This window comes from Malania oleifera, chromosome 9 (genome assembly GCF_029873635.1).
Source record: "Malania oleifera isolate guangnan ecotype guangnan chromosome 9, ASM2987363v1, whole genome shotgun sequence".
Lineage (NCBI taxonomy): Eukaryota > Viridiplantae > Streptophyta > Magnoliopsida > Santalales > Ximeniaceae > Malania > Malania oleifera.
The window spans coordinates 71,650,382-71,671,413 of NC_080425.1; the positions used below are offsets into that span (position 1 = coordinate 71,650,382).

The 21,032-nt window shown below is 33.9% G+C and overlaps 1 protein-coding gene across 7 annotated transcripts in view; it reads right to left on the minus strand.

Moving 5' to 3' along the window:
- The window catches only part of LOC131164645 (DNA-directed RNA polymerase IV subunit 1), a 108,487-nt gene extending 89,981 nt beyond the window's left edge, over positions 1 to 18,506 (minus strand). For 5 of the 7 annotated variants that reach the window (XR_009139304.1, XM_058121991.1, XM_058121993.1 and 2 more), the window contains exons 1-8: positions 18,253 to 18,506; positions 17,528 to 17,591; positions 16,359 to 16,479; positions 15,779 to 15,907; positions 11,164 to 11,284; positions 10,949 to 11,067; positions 383 to 433; positions 71 to 298 (exon numbers count right to left, since the gene is read on the minus strand). Coding sequence is in view for 6 of the 7 variants with exons in the window: in XM_058121991.1 (XP_057977974.1) it covers positions 71 to 298; positions 383 to 433; positions 10,949 to 11,067; positions 11,164 to 11,284; positions 15,779 to 15,865 (606 nt within the window). In the remaining variant the exon portion in view is untranslated. Of the gene's footprint in view, positions 1 to 70; positions 299 to 382; positions 434 to 10,943; positions 11,068 to 11,163; positions 11,285 to 15,778; positions 15,908 to 16,358; positions 16,480 to 17,527; positions 17,592 to 18,252 lie in introns of those variants that run through there. The other 2 variants (XM_058121995.1, XM_058121994.1) reach the window with 2 other exon arrangements.
- Between the last annotated feature and the right edge of the window lie 2,526 nt (positions 18,507 to 21,032).

Here is a 21,032-nt window from a genome sequence, read left to right on the forward strand (position 1 = left end):
GAAAATTTAAGATATTAAAGACAGAATTCAAGGGTTTTTTAGATACATAAACTGAAGAGTGCAATACTACCTGAGCATGTGATAAAACTCTTTTGTTTGATTTCAAAGAACTTTCTTGTTGCTGTGGATCTTTTGGAATAAAATCCCAATAGTCAGCAGGCAGCACACCCCTGAGATTCTTATTGCGAAACTTCTTTGGCAACTTTTCACTTACCTCCGCTGTAATTGCAGTCCTTCTAAACAAATCTTTAGACGAAACTCTAAATTTCATCGTTGGATACCAATCAACTGAAGATCCCTGTGCAGTGAAGTAATCATGGTCTCAAAACTACCAAAGCGCAAGAAAACATAAGAACTCATGATAAGAGCCAAACTAACTTACAACACAATATTTGCAGCCCTTAGATTGATGCCTAGATTTTGAATCACCACCCTGGTACACAATACAATAAAAATACCATCACCAACAAGCAGGCAACTAGGCATCTACCTGACAATGAAATTCATTATGTATAATAAAGAGGTAAGTATCTTTATAATTGGTAATAGGAAGTAAGATTGTTCATACATGACACCTCATTACTACACTTCATGCAATGTCCTCATTGGCTAATGAGAAAGAACAACTGAAAATTAATGAATAATGACGTCACAAAGTTTCTAAGTTTACCAAAAAATCAATGTGAAACATTATAGGAAAATACATATATTTAAGGCTCTTTTTGCTTTGTGAAGGAAAAGGAAAGGGAGAGAAAACATGAAAGAAATCAATGTTCTGCTGTATTTCTCTATGTTAAAAATACTACTAAGAAATAAAACTTATTCAAATATGTTGAAATTAATAAAAATAAGGTCTTAATGACAAGTATTTTTTCAAAAAAAATTACTAGTTTTATTATATATTTATTTTCTTTTTCTTTTCCTTGATAATAAGACAAAAAAGGGGGCGATTCCTTCAAATTTTCCTCTCCTTTCATTCATGTTTCCCAAGTTCCAAAAGGAGCCCAAGTGATTATTCTCTGTCATGGTTTTACCTTTCAAAAAAAAGTCAAATTCTTTGAGTTCTCCCATCAAATATTTACATTGCCTGTGTATTTCACTATCCAGATCAAATGTCATTTTACCATCCATGACACCCTTAAAAATTATAATGCCTCATTAGAATCACTGTCTGTCTCAAGAAGAAACTCAAAATACTCATGTTTTATTATCCCTTTCCCACTTCAGTATTATACAGATGTTATCAACTCAATTGTTAAGTTAAAATGCTTTCAGAGAAAATTTTAAACAGAGTAAAAGTAAAAGCCACTCTAGATGTTCAATTGAATACGTTTCCAAACCAAGGAGAGCAGATCCTTGCAAGTATCAAATAGGCATTAACAAAACAAATACGAATGCATCTAATGGTAAAAATGTTAATGGTAACAAAAAACTAATATTATGCTGCCCAGGTGCTGGCATGAACAATACAAGGACCAGTTTTCCAGTTCAGTCCAATGGGCCTGAACTACACAAAGGTTGGGTAGCCCACTCCTTCATTGCAAACCCTTCCCAATTCATTGCAAGTAAAACCTAATGCCTTCAAAATATAAGTCTCCTGCTCTGACTGTTGTATCCCCTTGGAGGACAAAACAAGTTCTTTTTTTTACCCTCTTTTCCAGCAGCCAATTGATCAAAAATCATCAAAAAAATAAAAGGTACGTTCATGTTTTTTATGCACATGGTCTTTTTTTAGCACTCAATTTTGTCCAATCCTAGACACTCGAGCTTTCTTTTCAACTATATTTTGTGCCATGGTTTTTGCCTCATCTCACCCCAATAAAATTTTGTGGACCATCCAGAGATGTTAGGAAGTATGCCAAAAATCTAGGGAAGCCTAAAAATAAAACCCAACCTAAAATTAAAAAGAAAAACCAAGAGCCACTCCAAGAGTGCCGAAGAGGCTCAAAAAATCCTAGAAATAACTCAAATTGGCTCGGAAGTGCCGAAAATGTTCTATTTAACACATTAAGCATTTTGGAATTGAAATATGGCCATAATTGCAAAAACACAAAAACAAGAAAAGGTCACCCCAGGCCCAAGAGTGTCACGGGCCTTGTTTAGTAAAGAACACTCTAGTTTTGTGAAGTCCAATCATGATTGGAGGCTTATCCAATGGCAAAGCCTCAGACATTCTGTAGGATTGGAAACCCTAATCAGGGAAGACTATAAAGTCTAAATCCCATTAAGATGAGTTCCAAACCATCTCTTTGCTTCATTATAATTCATGTTTTTAGTTAATGTTGGTATGTTTTTATATGTCATATATGATTAACCTGGTAATTGCTAATCAATCAATCTGCTAATGGATACTCTCCTATGGTGTCGTAATGATGGCCCAAAGAAAACTCTTGAGGTGAGAGGACTCTTATTTATTCAATCAATACCGAAAGGAACGTTAAATAAAAGGATAATGCATATTTGTTTGTGCGTCCTCTATGCAGTTCTTCATCAATCCAAAGACGGAACCTCTCAAATAGTGTTGTGGCAATGGCCTGAAGGATACTCTTAAGGTGAGGGGATTTGTTGACTTTTCGAGTCCTATCTCGTTTTGATTATGACAAATACAAAGTATCTTATCTGTGCACTGAACTTCTTGAGCAGGTTCATTCTTAGCATGCACTGATGGTAGGAACACAAGGAAACCATACGGTCCATAAAGATCAAGCCTCATATGCCTCTTGAAGAAGCAAAAGGAATGAAGACCACATTTTCTTGTTGCAATTGCATTCAATTTTATTTGGGTTTGTAATATAATATGGTCTATAATAATGCATCTGCATGCATGATAGGACTTAATGCTCAAGATACAAAAGACCATAGACTGACCACTAGGACCCTAAAACCTTAGCACAAAATACTATAACTTATTCACACATGATTGAATAAGTTTAAGGTCAAAATCAGGGCTCACAAAGACTTCGGTCGACCGATGCCAAATTTTTTGGGCTTAATTTAAAAACCTAGACCTTAGGTCGCCAAGCATTTCATGAAAAATCTCTTATATCTTAAAAGTTATACATATGTGAACAGGGGTGATTTTTAAACAAAATCAAGACCCAACTTAACTTTGAAAGAGCTTCGGGCAACTGAACCTTGGCGTTATAAATGCCTCGGTTGACCGAACTAGCCTAAAGTCAAACCGTTGACTCGGCTCGGGCGACCGACCCAGATTTGAACATATCATCCGCGGTCAACCGAACACTGGTCTTGACTTTTTCCAACTTCCACGTGCGCCCGAACGTTTAGTTCAAAATCACCCTAGGCGACCGAATTGTGAGGTTCGGCAAACCGAACTACTCACCACGCGACCGAACCTTGAATGTTTGGGAAATCGCCTTGGCTTAGCCACCCGAACTCACCCTCGGACACCCGAAGTCAAAATGTTCACTTTTCTCTATGTCTGCTCAAGCAACCGACCCTAAGAATCGGGCGACCAAAACTCTCGGGTTGCCTTATTTTTACCATGGTTAATAAGGGTAATTGGGGGTTAAAAATTTAATTAAACTATTTCAAAATACCTAATGTATCCCCAACGGCTGTTTTTTGAGGGTACTCTATGTATACCCCTCATTTTCCTTGATTAGCAAGGCGATTAGCAAAAGTAATTAGCAAAAATTCCTCTCAAATTTTTATACTTATTTTGCTATATACTTTACATTCCAAGCATATTTTTTTAATACCCTCTCTTACACTTACTTGCAAATATTATTTTTGAAGTAGAGAGTTTCATATTATTCCTCTCTTGCATATCAATTGCAAGTTTGTAGGGATTTGATTGTGGTTATTGCGTGCATCTTTCAAATCATTTCCTTGGCATTACTCTCACATATTCATAAATATTTGAAAAATATTTTTGAGAGTTTTACTTGATTGATTATTCCCATAATATTTCATATATAAATATTTGATTGGGAATAACTAGTTTTAGCTTCCTAGTCTTTGCATTCAAATTGCAAGACTTAAGAGCTTGCTTACTTTATTTGATAAATCTTTTGCAAGCTTAAACCCGAAGTGTCTATTGTGATTATATTTGATAAAATATCTTTGTGATACTTGATTAGGGTTTTGAGGTAACCTTGAATATTCATTTGTTGAATATATTGTCTTGAATTAAATTTTCAAGATCTCACTTAAGCATTAAATCCATATCATCTGTGAGCGCATATATTTGGATCATATTATTGTACAAATCTGCTTGTGTTAGAAGCACTTTTAATTGTACGAAAAACTTTATTGATTGTAATTCAGGCATGGCTTGAGGTGGGTCTTCTCCGCCCCTTTAAGGAGAGATTGTAAAGGTTGAGGTCAGCCCTGGTAATTTGACCTGGTATTGTAAACGGTGTCGCTCCACCCAGTAAGAAAGCATTAGTGGAATCCTCGAGCTTGCAAGCTGAGGCGGGAATGTAGGTAGTATTGGCCGAACCTCGATAACATACCGTGTGTGCACTTTATATTTCCGCAATTTATTTACCGCACATATATGTTATTTTCAATAGACTGTGAATGTTGCGCATGATTTATTTTCTGCACATTATATTTATCTGCGCATTTGGGATTGTATAGACAGACCCTAGGTTGTGTTATACTGCTGTTGATTAGATTGACCTAGGAAGAAAATTTTTAATACCCAATTCACCTCCCCACTTGGGAATACACCAATTCCAACAGGATCTTATTCAACGAGGAGTCATGGTATAAGGTAAAATAATATTTAAATATTTGGAAACAAAAAAAAAAAAACTTAAATCGGTTGAATGAAGGATCTTTGCGTTAAGACGAAGTAAAACCTATGTGTTAACCACATGCCATCCTAGAACAGGCACTACAAGGGTACTGCTATCTTCAGTACCTTCCTAGCATGTAATACTCTTGAACCAAAATGCAGACCAACGCCTAACTTTGATGCAGGACCACTTGGCACAAGAAAGGGATGCAGAAAAAATAGACAAAAAAATAAGCAGGAAAATAAAGAAGAAAATAAAAGAGAAAATGAAGATAAAAGTCAATAGGGTTGAGTGCTCAATATTCCAACTGCCCTTCATGGTTAGACATTAAGCCTTTCTATAGGCTTTCTCCCAATGTTAAATAAGCAAACAATCTCTAGGAATTAATATCAAATCCATAAAAATTAAAACGACACAGAAATGTAAAATCTTTAAATTATAAAGACCTTAGATAATCTACCAAGTTATTAGCTTCTAAATCGTACAATCCTAAGAATAATAATAAACTACAAGATTGCCCAAAATCCTAAAAATGCCAATCATTTCCATTGCAGGGGGTGCTGGGGAGAGAGAGAGAGAGAGAGAGAGAGAGAGAGAGAGAGGGAACATTAGGAAAATAAACAGGAAAGTAAACTAGAGAATTAAAATGAAGAAAAAAAACCAATTAGGGCCGAAATGCTGAATATTCCAATGTCTTTGACTCTTTCATGGCTGCACATCAAGCCCTTATATAGGCTTTCTCCGAATATTAAATAAGTAGACAATCTCAAGGAATAAATATCAAAACCTTTGATGAGATATAACATCAAATTCCTAAAATTAAAACAACACTAAAATAAAAAATCTTTAAATCATAAAGACTAGATAATCTAACAAACTATTAGCTTGTAATATAATAAACTACAAGATTGACCAAAAGTCCTAAAAATGCCAAATATTTCCATCAGAATTTAAAGCTCATATTGTGACACATTTTAGTTTAATTGCGTTGAGCTTTGACCTTATATAGCTAAAACCCTTCAAATAGTTAGGTGAGTCAGTGACAAATCACGTCTAATGTAGAGGGGGGAAAAAAAAGAAGAAGAAGATTGGTGGTGACTCCAAATACCTATTCTATAGCCTGCATACAGTTTAGAAATCATTCATCCTTCTATATTTTTTTCTCGGTGCCTCATCAAGGGGATGTCAAACAGTCTTAATTCCACGAAATTGTTGAAATTTCTAACAAAATTTTAACTTTTTTTCTATAAACAAAGAAATTTATTAGAAAAGAGAAGAATGTACATCAGAAAAAGAAAGAGGAAACGAAAAAAGAGGGAAAAAAAACAGGGAGAACAAGAAATCCCCCATTTACAACAATAACTGAAAAAAAAGAAGAAAACGTCTCATAAACTGAAAATCAACTCAATGAAGCAGAGCCGACCAGTCCCACTGCAGGTCTCGCAAAGAAACATGACGAAAAAAGCCATTAGCCAACACCCACAGTGACACAAGATAGACCACTCTAGTCCAAAGCAAGTTATTAGCAATAGCTACCCATTTGAAAATTCTGGCATTCCTCTCCAACCAGACACTAAATAACAGCCATAGCAGTGCATCGCCACTAGGCTTTCCTATTCTTCCCTTTTCCAAAACCTCCAAGCCCCCATTTGGAACGTCTTAAAACATAAGTACTTATTCAGAAAAGTACTTCTATAAGTAATTGTGTTAAGTAGTTTTTGGTTTACACTTTTATTTCAAAAACTACTTTTCCAAATTAATCCTTTTTAAGAAAATAATTATTTTGTGAAAAATTATTTTCCAAAAAAAATTACTTATCCAAAAAGGTCTTTATAATAAGTAATCTTAGACAACTTTTGTAGTACTTTTTCAGATTAGTACATTTTGCAGAAAAATACTTTTCTATAAGTGGTTCCAAACGATCCCGACCAAGCCCCATGTGATAGTGCAAAAAAGCCCTCAAGGTGGAGGGACAAATCCAATCTTCACCACATATACCAAATAATATATTCCAGACAACCCAAGTAAGGGCAATGAAGAAATAGATGTGAGCAGGTCTCCCCCACTTCTCAAACAAAGGACAAAAACATACGGTTATAGGGCCTTAATCATGGTATTAAATAACGGCCATTACGTAGCGTAATGGCTGTTACGTAATGGAAAAATAGGTGGCCGATACCATTATAGGCCGCATTAGCGGCGAGCAGGAAATTCACGTGGTTAACGGCCGTTACAGAAACGTAACGACCTATAACGGCCATTACACTTACGTTACGGCACATAACGTCCGCTACGGCACAGTACGGCCAACAGCCCCCTTCCAGCGTACCTTATCTCCTCGAATCTGCTCCATTTGTGCGTCTCTCCTTCGTCTAATCGCACCATTTGAAGCCTCTGAAGAACCGAAGAGCAGCTCGAACCTTCGAACCCTTAGATCTGTCGTCTAAGCTCCCTCTTCACTCTAATCACTCTTCGAGTCTTCATCTCCTTCCTTCGTACAGCTTCGATCTACTGATCTGAAGCTTCGAAATCCCTAAAATCCCCAAAATCAGCTTCGTCTCCCTCAGTCCTTCTCCTTCGTCATTTGTCTGATCGTCTCCCTCAGTCATTCGTCCGATCGTCTCTCTCGCAGGCAGCAGGCTCACAGGTTGCAGCTTCTGTGGGAGTCGGGTGCGCCGTGTGGGTAAGAGTAAGACACTAAGACGGTAAGTTGCTTCTAGCCTTCTTCCTTAATAATTTTGTTTTATAATTTCAATATATACTTTATATAAATTGTAAATTTTAGTTTGTTTTAAATTTCAGTTTGCTTAATTAGAATAAAAATTGTAAATTTCAGTTTATTTAATTAGTATATAAATTGTAAATTTTAGTTATAAATTTAGTTTGTTTTATAATTTCAATTTATACTTTATATAAATTATAAATTTCAGTTTATTTAATTAGTATATAAATTGTAAATTTCAGTTTGTTTTATAATTTCACTATTTCAGTTTATAAATATAATTAGTATATAAATTTAGTCTATTTATTATTTAATTAGAATATAAATTAACAATTGCAAATTAGTAATGATTGTATAAGTAGAATTTATTAATTAAAATAAAAAATTAGTATTACTTAAACTATTAGAGAGTTAGAACCTTGACAATTAATAATTTAAAATTAGATCTACAATTTAGTAACTTTATGTCTTTACTTAATTGATTCTTCATTTTAATTACATTTCTACATCTTTTTACTCATTAAAGTTATGAAAACTATAAAAAAATATGTTTTTTTTGTAAACAACGCACTAAAATTAATATAAAAATCATAATGCCTATTAAAAAACATTTGTAGGTGAATGAAGGCCTTTAAAATTCATTAAAAATCATGTATTAATGGACTTCATGCTTATTTTTCGATTTTGGCATGGTTGTGCATGCGTGAAAAAAATTCACGACCGTTACGCCCGCTTCCCGTTACGTAATACCCACGTCTCTGGCGTCCCATGACACCCGCGACGTTACTCGCGACCGCGATTTCGAACCATGGCCTTAATAGGCCTTCTCTTTTGAAACACATCATTAGTATTAACTCTATCATGAACCGCAGTCCAAATAAAGGCTTTTATTTTTTTAAGGAGCTTTAGCTTTCCAAATCATTGAATACAAACCAAAAGGGTCCACACTGCGAGGCAAATAGGAGAAAAAAGATTTACAATAGAGTTCCCCAAAGAGATCTAAACTCCAAAACCTTTTATCACTCCCCAAATAAGCATGAAAAATCAAGCAAACTAGTTAAAAGAGCCAACTCATCAATCTCTTTATCATTAAGATTTCTCCTGAAACGGAAATTCCAAGGAGAATATCCCCTTGCAAAAGAAAAAAAAAATCAGAAATAGGGATGTCATGAAGAATGGAGACTCAATAAAGATGATGAAAAGCAATAGCCAATGGCATCGTCTAACCCAAAGGTCCTCCTAGAAACAAAGTTTCTCCCCATTACCCACCATATACTGGAATTTTGGAAAGAAATAATCATAAATCTGAGCAATAAACTTCCAATGACTCGCATGAGTAATATTAACCCCAACATAGCATCCCACCATGTTGTAGTAGACCAAATTTACTGCAAATTACCTTATGCCAAAGAGAATTAGGTTCTAAAGGAAAACATCATAACCAGTTTCCCCACCAACGAAATGTTTTTGCACTCCAAATTACCAAGACCCAAAATTTTCACTTTCGACCTCCTTAAAAATTGAGAAGGATGCCAATTTCTATCTTACAACATTTCCCTCACAATTTCCATGAACAAATCTACTAAAATGTAATTCAATGAACTTTTCAAAATTTTAGCTATGGAATAAATTTTCCTTAAAATTGGAATTAGAATTTCAAAACCTGCTAACATTTAACTCGATATTGCACTATTGTAAAACTTTGATGGGAGCTTTGAGTATTCAATAGTTCTTTACAAAATTTCAACAAATTCAAAGAATTTCATTGAATAAATCTCTTGATTTTTATGGAATTTTAAGTTCTTGAAATGTAAACAAAGATTTAGTAACTAAATATGGGCTAGAGCACAATGATTGGACAACACCCAATAGAAGAGGTCCCTATGGAGTGGGTGTATGAAAGTTCAATAGGAAAGGGTGGGGTGTTTTTTTTTTCCAATTTGTGACATTTCAAGTGGGGAATGGGGTCAATGTTTACTTTTTGCACGATGTGTGGCGCGAGAACCGTAATCTTAGCGCTGTATTTCCTTCCATATATAACTTGGCTTGTGACAAAAATGCCCTTATCAATCATCTCCTCCAAATCACCAGTCAGGTAATTTTCTGGGACATTCCTTTTACAAGGAACGTGTCAGATCACACTCTCTGAATTCTACAGATTGCCATACAATTTCTGTCACCAAAACATCCTCCAACGAGCCAAAATGGGCTTTGGACAAAAATGGTATTTTCTTTGTTCAATCTTTTCAAAAGAAGCTCTTACCTTTGGGAACTAATTGCAATAACTCCCCTTGGATTCACATTTGGACAGCAGCCCCTTCAAACGTTTCCTTTTTTGCTTGGGAGTCTGTACATGGAAATCTTTTAACCCTCTACAATCTGCAGAAAAAGGGCTTACAGTCACAAATCGGTGTTTTCTCTGTATGGCTTACGCAGAATCAGTAAACCACATTCTTCTCCACTGCCCCCCTGGACAAGGAACATGTGGAATTTGGTTCTTTCCTTAACTGGGTTACAGTGGATTACGGCAAATTCAGTTGGAGGGGAGATTTGGGCTTGGAAAGGAATCAGAGCCACAAAGGAGAAGCGAAAGGCTTTGAACCTCATCCTCTCGCCATCTTTTGGTGGGCTTGGAAGGAAAGAAATAAGAGAGCCTTCAAAGGTTCATCTACTTCACTTCAGACCTGCAAAGCCCAATGGATTACTGCTATCTCCAGCTGGCTTAGTGGAACAAATGTCAATGATTATTCTGTAATCCTTGATGTTTGCGACACTCTACAAGGTGGTTGATGTTTTGTACCACAGTTTGGCATCCCCTTGATGCCTTGATAATATATTTTCTTTCTACTGATCAAAAAAACAAAAAATTAAGCTATTCAAAAGCTTATAGCCTTATAGCCAATGCATATTATGAACCACATACCAGACATTTATGGATTTGTTCATAACAATTTAGCTCTAAATTATGCATTGCTGGGTCTATTAACAGTTTTTAAAATTGCGTAAAAAAATTCCATGTTTCATTGCTATTTTCCACTGTTTTCTATAATTGGAATCAAAATAGAAATTTCTGTATTTTTTTATGCTTTGTGCACCGGGCTGCCCTTTTTTTTTTTGAATTTTTAGTTGAATCCAAAATTTAAAACCTTGGTTATGCACTTATGCAAAGGATAAATTCCAACAGATTATCTTAACAAAGTGCATTACATATGGTGATACAACCACTTCTACCCTATAGAAAAACTTATTGCATCCTCAAAATAATAATAATAATAATTCTGAATGAAAAAATAATAAAAAGAGAAAATGTATGTGTCTTTAAAAACTATAATTCTTAAATAATCAAAAAAAAATTACACAAGCAAATGCGCACATGCATGAGACATAATTATTTAAAACTTAAATGTTCATTATTGATACACTGGGATGAAGGATCAGCATAAGGAGCGAGATACCTGACCTTCCGATCATGCCGAATGGATTTACATCCTGGGCAAATTTTGTTTAAGATATGTGCAACCTCTGACAAGAAATATGGATGGAGTATTGTGAAAGGAAATCTGATAACTCCAAAGTGACCTGATGATGAATAACCATGATTCCAAACAACTTTTAATAATGATAACAGAAATTAGCCCAAACAATTCTAACAATTTAGTCCATCACAATTCACACCTTCGCAGTTTTTTGTATCTTTGGCACCACATGTGGAGCACTGGGAAGATGGATTTGGTATTCCCAACTTAGGGTGAGTAACCTCACTGACTGCATCAATTGCCATGACTGATAACTTTTCCTGATACAGTATCACAATGTTAAAACTTAAAACAGACTATTTGATGTGGCAAATGCATTCACAAATTTGCACTGTAAGCTCTATTGGACTGTAATCAATATCCAACACCAGGTATGGTCTAAAAGCATATGCAGTGACACAAATAAGCAAATCAATCCTCAAACATACAATCGAGAATCCAAAATTACAAATGAATCTAGAAGAGGAGAGAAGAAGGCACATCATGTGCTATGGATTTGAAGAAATGGAACTTCAATGTCACATTAAAATTGCAACAGATAATGATCTAGGACTATAATCTTAATATTAAAAAAAGAACTCATGAAAGTCAATGATCTTTGAAAATAGATCAAGAAAAATTTAGTGAGAAACATTACAATAAGGGTATACTGATCAAGCTATACAAAGATTGACCTCCATAGAAAGGATGATTAATTGGAATCCACATGAGGTCCAACAACACTGCATTGCCAGAATCCATGTTGTAAATCAATAAGCCAACGATTATGACAAAAATGACCCTGCTTTTTGTTAAGAAAATTATTCAAGCCAATGTGCATTGATAAGAAAAGCCTACAATTTATAGGGCAATCCATGTTTTGTCATAGATTATAGCTGTTCAAGTAACAAAATGGCCACAAAATGAGTATAACAAAAATAAGAATGTTTAGGTAGAGTAATCAAGTGTTAAAGAATACAGTAAGGATTAAGGAATTGACAGCCAAGGTTGCACTATTAGGGACAAAGTGACCAAAAGTAAGCTAATATGGTTTAGTCACATAAGCATGCCCCAACAGATAATTTCTTCCATCTTTTTCTTTCTGATAAAGAAAAAGATGTCCCATACAGCAAAGATAAATCACTACACCCATAATATCTTAAAGGACAAGAGGAAGGCCAAACCAATGCTACACCATCCAATGACTGTTCATACCTAGATCAACTAAAAAAAAAATAGAAACCATCTATTTGCAGTGCCCCAACAGATAATTTCTTCCCTCTCTCTTTCTGATAAAGAAAAAGGTGTCCCATACAGCAAAGATAAATCACTACATCCATAAAGTCTTAAAGGACAAGAGGAAGGCCAAGTAGATGCTACACCATCCAATGACGATTCATATATAGATCAACTACCAAAAAAAAAAAAAACCTATCTATTTGCATGCTCTTTCTCAATGAATTCTTAAAGGCATTAATAAATGGCCTATGAGGAGTGCATCATATGGTTCCACCTGTTACAAAATAGTGTCTTTTTTTTATCAGAAGGCACAGCTGCAAATTAGATGGCTACTCCAGGAGCATTGCCCCCTACCACTAACAACAAAAGAAATTAATTGAAAAAATTCCTGCAGACTTCAAGACATGGGGCAAGGGTACAAACCCCAAACAACAATAAGGATTGTTCATCCACTTGCCACTAGAGCGGCCTCAGCAGGTGAAATCAACACACTATACAATTTCCACAAACCTGCAATCCAAGGACTTAAACATGGGCCCATTTGTCCATTTATCCCTACAGCATGCTGTTTTTATACAATTGAGGGTAACTGGGTCCTACTACCTAGAAAAAGACCTCTTAAAAGTTTGGACCAACTTCAAATATGTTCATTGAATGCATAGTGCAGCCTCTACTAGAAAATTGAGGTGAACCAATATAAATTATTATCCTATAGCTACTTGTAGTTAAACATTGATTTTTAAGTTCAGACAATAATATCTTAATATTCCAGTGTATATACATTGTTTCTCTAATCAAATCCTCCATAACCAAAAACATAGTAAATAACCTACACCTTCAAGGAAAATAACATAAAATCAATAGCCGCCCAAGCCTCAAGTGCTACTAGTTGTGGTTGGCTATATAAATATTTTTCAGCCATTTTGCACAATGTTCTAACAAATTATCTTTCAATTTCATAATTTGTATATACACACACACAAACACACATATATATTCTTTATCTATTCAAATTCTCCATCTTGAAACCCTAATAAATAACCTACACTTTAAGGAAAATAACATATAATCAAAGGGTCCATTATCCCAGTGGATTAGTCAAACGTCCAAAGGGCCTCAGACACCATCGTTTCAACAAAAAAAAACATATAATCAACATTCAACAACCACAAAGACTCATAGTCCAGTAGTTGTGACGGCTATATGAAACTTTTTCCGCTATTTGCAAGAAGTAGGTGTGGGGCAATATACAGGGGAAAAAAAATAATTATAAGACACATGGAAATTAATATTAAGACAAAGGAATCAGCATGCTCACTGTCCCACGAATAAAAGAACTCTTTTAAATCAAGGCATTAGACTACTGTACATGCTCAAAAAAATTTTCCCAAAAATATCGAAGGTTTTAATTCGAACAAAGTTAATGTTACAGCATTGAGTTGAAAAAAAATATAACTAAAGAATAAAAACAAAAAAAATATTCAAAACATAGAATTTACAAGCACATCTTCTAAGCAAATGCAAACAAAAAAAAATAACAGAAATCTTGAGAAAGTTCCCTTTTCTGATCCTGCAAGTAAATTCTAGCTAGTAAAGAGTACTAAATCCAAAAATATAAGAAGTTTTAATAAAGTACTTGATCAATCTGTACTAAAGATTTAGCTCCAAGCCTCTAACCATAAATTATTAAAGAATTAAATTTTTAGGACTAATTCTTAACAAAATACTAATTATATCCTTTTTAAGTACATCCTTTCTCCTTAAAAATCCTTCTTCCTTTTCTATCGAAAATCAAAATACCAATTATAAGGAAATCTACTGCAGGAAAATTTAATAAACACGCTGAAAAAGAAAATGTCAACCATCCACCAAGTTCACCCAATTTGCAACCATAGCTTTGAAAAGCAGCCGCCGTCCATGTAACAGCTACTGTTACAGTGTAGCAGTCTTGGTTGTTTTGAATGTTACACATTGTGAAACAGATACCACATCCGTGAATTCATTTATGGCATTGCAAATTTTGTTAAAACTTAAAGGATTCACATGCTTTTGCTCCAAAATCTTATATACTAATGTCTTACGTAAATTTTACCAAAATTTTAAACCAAGTTACACATGACATATACTGAACATGTTGCATCTTATATTGGTTCTTTTGGGAACTTGGCACAGCTAGAAGAAACTAATTGGTTAACCACTTTCTTCTTCTTTTTTTTAAAGAAGGCATTGGTTAACCACTTTCAATACAATTGATTTATCTATTTAGATCCAAAAGGTCCCCCTAATAGATGTTATTCACAAAAAATGAAATGTTTGTCAATAAGACTTGATACAATAAAATAGTGTAATGGAAAACTAGATCCATAGGAAATAACGTGGAATGCACCTTAAGAATGTATAAAAAGGGGCTGTCCACCTCTGCTCGCACCCCTCTCCAAAAATACACATGCACACACACACACATACAAACACCAAAACAAAAAAAGTCGCCAGGCATATTTATATAATCAAATATTCTACAGCTTCAAACTGACACCATTATGGGCCAATCAGACTAACAACCAATAAATATAAATGTTATAAGGAAAATAATAGTTTTTATCATTAATGTGATAAGTGTTAGAAATCCAAAAAAAAAATTACAAAATAAATAAAATCACATGCAACCAACAGAAAAAATGATGACCGACATTGAAATATATAATATTGAAAAGGCGAGGGTTGGAAACCAACAAGTAGTTTCCTAGAAAACAACCCCACTAAAAGGAAAGTGCAACTTTAAGACTGTAAAAGGAAGGGTCAAAAGAATGTCATTAAAAGATATTATTTGGATAATTGGCAACATGACAAAGATGATCCTTACAAAGGAGGGTAGAAATTTCTGTGCAACCTACCATTTATGCTGAGATAAGCTGGTAGCAGTTACAGCGGGCTTAATAATGATAATACATTACACACAGAACATTTTTCAAGAAAAATAAAACACGGGCTCCTGAGATATCTCATAATTGTGTTTTTATACAAATCTGCTGAAAAAAAGAATCAAATTCACATTTAAGGAAGAACAAGAACAAAATAAACATAAGCCATTAACAGCAAAGAACATTAAGGGCCAAGAACTGGAAGGAACAAAAAAAAAATTCAAGTTATAAAGTTATAGATCATATTGGCAAATAAAAGTATCAAAGGTGGGTGAGTTCATCAAATAAAATTAATTGAATCAACATCAAACATCTTGTGCACAATTAGATTTTTCACCACCAAAATACAATGATTTGCATAACTATCAATACATGATACAGCACTGAAACTAATAAAACCAGCAGAATCAACATTCTTCCAATATATTTTCAGTAAGCATGGATATAGATCTCCATACAATTATATTTTCTCACAATCAACATCGTATGACTTGCATAAGTGTTGATACCGCTGATGTACCCAATCAGGCAGCACAAGAACACGTTAGAATCAACGTTCTTCCAATATATTTTACACAACTGCTGATATAGATTTTCAAGATTCATAGAACTTACCGTATCTATCTCATTTAGAATATCAAAATTAATGCCAGTCAGAAGCCCACATGGCACTTGCAGCTCTCTATACAAGTCATTGTCCATGGAAGCTTTGTAACCTTAATCTTTAGGCAAAAGCAGAGCAACCTACATAGCAAAAAGCATTAAACAAGAAATAGACAGCCACAAAGCCGTCGGTTTGAACAATAAACTATATGATAATTACAAGAAAACTTTATATATATTATGAAAAGCGTGTCTAGGGAAAAAGAATGCAAGAGCGTAACAAGACACACCCACAAGGCTTGCCTCAAGCAATTAAGTGTCAACATGAATGCACCGTACAAATGCACCAGAGCAGTTCAAACAGTAAACTTTTAGACCGCAGCAATCTCAGAAAATTTTTAAAAGTTAAAACATATATGAAACAAAATTGGAAAGTTCAACTGAAATATATTTATATGAATTTTGCAAAAAATAAATTCAAATTTAAAAAATAAATTTATTTGTCCTGTAAAAAAGGGAATCAAGTAATAAAGATGCGAAACAAGTCAACTCAAGAAGTAAAACAGGAACAAGATGTTTATGAATCATTAACCTGCAAGAAATGTTCGGGAGAAGGTGCACGCTAGCTTAGCTGGTGTAGTCTGCTGAAGGCCGCACCATGAATCTTGGGTCAACAGTCTACAAAGCTCGAACACCTTCACCCGCTTTGCTATCTAGAGAAATAATAATATATATTATAAATAAACAAATTTCCGCTCGTAGGATGGCAAGACTGCCTAAACCACCTAACAATAAAATATAAACAAAACAGATTGTTAAAGTTTGATATACATTGTTGGACCATAACTTACAAGCTTAAGTTTTTAGGTAAAGTTGTAATCTAATGTAGTATTAGAGCTGGTTATCAGAAGGTCCTGGGTTCTAGTCTCGTCGCCAGCATTTATTCTGTGGTGTTTTAAAAAAATTATTGTATTCCCTATAATGGGTGTTATTTATCGTGTGTTTATCTCTCCATGTGCTATTGGGCTGCATGTGCGGGGAGTGATCAAGCTTGGTATACATTGTTGGCCCAAAACCTACGAGCTTTTGCTTTTAGGTAAAGTGGTAATCTCACACAAGCAAAGCACAACAATTCCAAACTGAAATGATTATTAATGATATACACAATATCTGACATCCCAAATTAAATTCAAGAGGCAGATGACGTTTTTCAAGTTAGTTTGTCTAATTATGTCCTTAAGTGTGTTACTGCTACAAAAAAAAAAAAAGACAACAACACTCTTCAGCGACGACGAAACAAACAAATCGAACTTATTGGTACATACTAGAAACAATATAAAATATCTAAACCATCCAAAAATATTTTAAAACAGATACATGAGCCCAGTAACAGTTAAGGGAAGGCACAAATCACGATAGCGTTGACAAAAATACCTCCAGTTAGTACACAAGAATTTTTTTTTTTTTTTACGCGAATGTGACAAATTGAGCTGCAAGCTTGACTCAACTTTGAAGATGGACAACAAGAAATATCAAACTTGTGCAAAATATAGACTCTAGTCATTTATGAACATAAAGATTAAAAAAAATAATAATAGAGAACAGGAATTCACATAACTAAAGATATTGGTGGAAATCAAACTAGGCAACCCTACCAAACTTACCTTACATGAAATGACTAACTGCCCAACAAATTATGTATCTCCACACAGCAATGAAATCTCAAAATTAGATTATTCAAGGGGTTTGTATCAGCCATACCTGTATCACATTTACTTGAGAACCTTCTTTTCCCTCCTATTTTCATCAAAGCTGTGTCTAAAACCTTCAAAAAGATTACACGTGATATATTAAACCAAGAAAGTGTGTTAAAAAATCCAATTGCAGGCACCTGCCCACTCCTAAAAGCAGAACCCATATAGCAAACACGTCAAACAAGGAAATGTGCATTCTGATACTATTAATGGCCAGGCAGAAACAATCAACCATCCACAACCAAAGCATAATTGCCCTTGCCTTTTCATTAGCCCACAAGCACAAGAATCAAACTAAACAACAATAAAGTAGGCATCCCAGCATAACCCAGCTGAGATTTCTATCCAACAAAAGTACTTATCGAATGACACAATGTTCCATATGCACATTGCCCAAATATTCTCAATACGGTAACGTCCTTAATCCTTCAAACCAAAAATCAACATATCATGAAAAAGAAAAAACTCCACATATGCCTTGCACAATTTTTAAATTTATGAACACCCTTTAAACCCCCAAAGCCATTTCTTTCGCTAGCCAGAAAAAAATCGCCACAAAACACAAGCGGAAAAGAAAACCCAGATCAAAAAAAGGAAAAAAAAAAAATTTTGAACCATACAAAACAAACAGGGCACGATGATCCGCACACATGCAGCATTCGCCGTCAAAAGATAAGAACAAGGCGGGAACGCCAAACAACAAATAAATGAAATATATATATAATATCTTACTTTGTAAAGACCCAAAAAAGAATAAGCTTTTACAGAGATGCCATGTTCGAGAAGTATTCAGAGCAGAGTAGTGATAGTTCAACGTCCGGGCAAAGCGAAAACTAAGGGCAAGGAGGTACGTGAGCCGGGCCTGTAAGTAGAGAGAGAGAGAGAGACTGAGAGAGAAAGTGGGGCGGAGAGAGCGGCGCCGGTTGCTCTCAACTAACCAAAAGACTTGAAAGTCTGAGGATTCTGAAGAAGAGAGCAGCAGAGCCGGGACGGACGGCTGGGGTTATGTGTTTTATGTCACAGTCACAGGTGATCCACTTTACGTTTATACCCCTCCATGTGAACTCTAATTACCATATTAATCGCAGCTTTCTTTCTTGAATTGACAGAGGAGATTTTACAAAAATTACTTTGACAGGAAAGGTCACATAAATACATGGCCTCTCGGATTTTGGTGTCATTATTACAGTTCAAGTTGTCTTCATTAACCTCTCATCAATTTAGTTGCTGCTTTTAGCCTCGTGTATTTGTGCCCTTCAAATAAATATAATAATATATAATAATATATTTTTAAATAAATATAATAATATATTTATATATATATATATTATGATATAATTTATTTACGCCTACACCTTAAAATATGCATTTTTTTTTTATTGCTTGAAGGTATTTTTATTATTTTCATTATTCAAATTTAAAATATATAGGTATCTCAAATTTTAACAAAATATCTCTTACAACACATATAATAATGAATGTATAGTAAGAATATTTCATAGTGAGTCAAAATGTCTATTTAACTTGATTTGATTTCAAGTTCTGTCTGTCACAAAATACGTTCTAAGTTGTAAAATTTCTAAAATTATCATTCACGAGTTCGAATTGAGTTTACCTTGGCAATCATCCTCACCCCTACTCTCTATGAATTGAGATTGAAGTTTGAATTCCTTTGGCTTAATGAAATGGAGAGATGATAATTGAATCTTAAATTTTTTGTCAGTTTAAATAAGGGCAAAGTTGAATTTAATTATACATAGAGAGTAGTAAGATACTATTTTATGAGCTTTAGTCTCTCCTATAAGAAAATAAAATGATAGATGTGTGCGCAGAGAGAGGGAGGAGGACAACACTAAAAACAATCCTGACGATTAATTTGTTGTTAAAGTTTTAAGATTTGTGTCACGAACTTCGAAAAAAGCCTAAAAATTTCAACTAATTTATACGTAAAATTTTGAACGCCGATGGCATGGATTTGAGAAAGTCGTAGTTTTGTTAGAGATGGAGTACTTTTTGATGTGGCACATGATTTGCCGTTAAAGTTTTTAGGATTGGTGTCATGAGCTTCGAAAAACCTAGAGATTCCAACTTACTTGTACATAAAATTTTTAACATTGGTGTCATAAATTTGAGAAAGCCGTATTTTTGTTAGAGATGAAGTGCTTTTGGATGTGACGTATGTTTGAAAGATATATTCCAATTATATCACTAATCAATTTGAACAAAACATAAATAAATGAATGACAAAACAAATTCTTTTTAATTAGTAGTTATTTTTTATTTTTTTTAATCATTTAATTTTTTACAAGCTCAACAATTCTCGTGGCACTTCTATGAGTAACCAAAACATTGATGCTAGGAAAGAAAAAAGGTTATAAAATTTTATATAATGCATAAAATAATATAATATATTAAAATATAAAAAATTATGATATTATGTACTAGTATATTATTTAATTTATAATAAAAAAATATAATACTCGACCTCATAAAAGAGATTAATGCACTTTCTATTTATTACCAAAAAAAAAAAAAGGTTGAGCAATTACCTGAAGAAAAAAAGTCAAGGGCCTTGCAACCAATTAAGCATCATCTCCCCAGTTATAAGGGAAAAATAAGTTCATGAAACCCAAATAAGAAAATTGTAAGAGTAACTTTAGGATAAGTTAAAAGAAAAAAAAAATTACCCGAGGAAACATAATTGTATAGCCAAAATAATTTTTAAAATAATGAAAAAACAAAAGATGAAAGAGAATTTATCGTAATATGCACTAGGAGACAAGTGAGAAATTGAATTTCATTTTTAAAAGTGTACGGATGAAAGAGAATTTATCGTAATATGCGCTAGGAGACAAGTGAGGAATTGAATTTCATTTTTTAAAGTGTTGGTTAGACTTTTAATTGTACTTCCTATTTAAATACTTTGAGCTTATTGTGTGCTAAAAAAATCATTCGATTCTATTTATATTCAATTATATTGAATTTAATTTGTAAAATGTTACAAAAACACAATTTATTTATGTATAATTTTTTTCACCACAAAAAATAATATTTTGTATTTGCAATAAACACATTGACATGCTGATCATATAGAGAATAATATCCAAATCTTTTTAACCCATATAATGAAGTGATAAAACAAAAATGAAAATTCTAATTTATGGTAATTTTAGCTACACATTATGAGGCAATTTATGCCCCTCGTATTTTTTTTTTTCAACTTCATTTCAAGGTTTAAACCGTAGACATTCAACATGAAATCTCAAACTCTAATTATTAAAATATCTTTTGTGGGGGACAAAAAAGGAACATTAAGGCGCAATAAAGTGGTTGTGTAGGCACAGTGGCACAATCGATAATTACTAGCAAAAGCAACACTATATATTGTGTGTGCCTAATGCACTCCAGCTATAAATGTTAACAATTTGAAATGTTATGGCAAAGTGAATAAGGCAAAACTAACTTAGAAAATGACAAATTACGAGTCTATTTATGGCAAAAACTTTATTCAG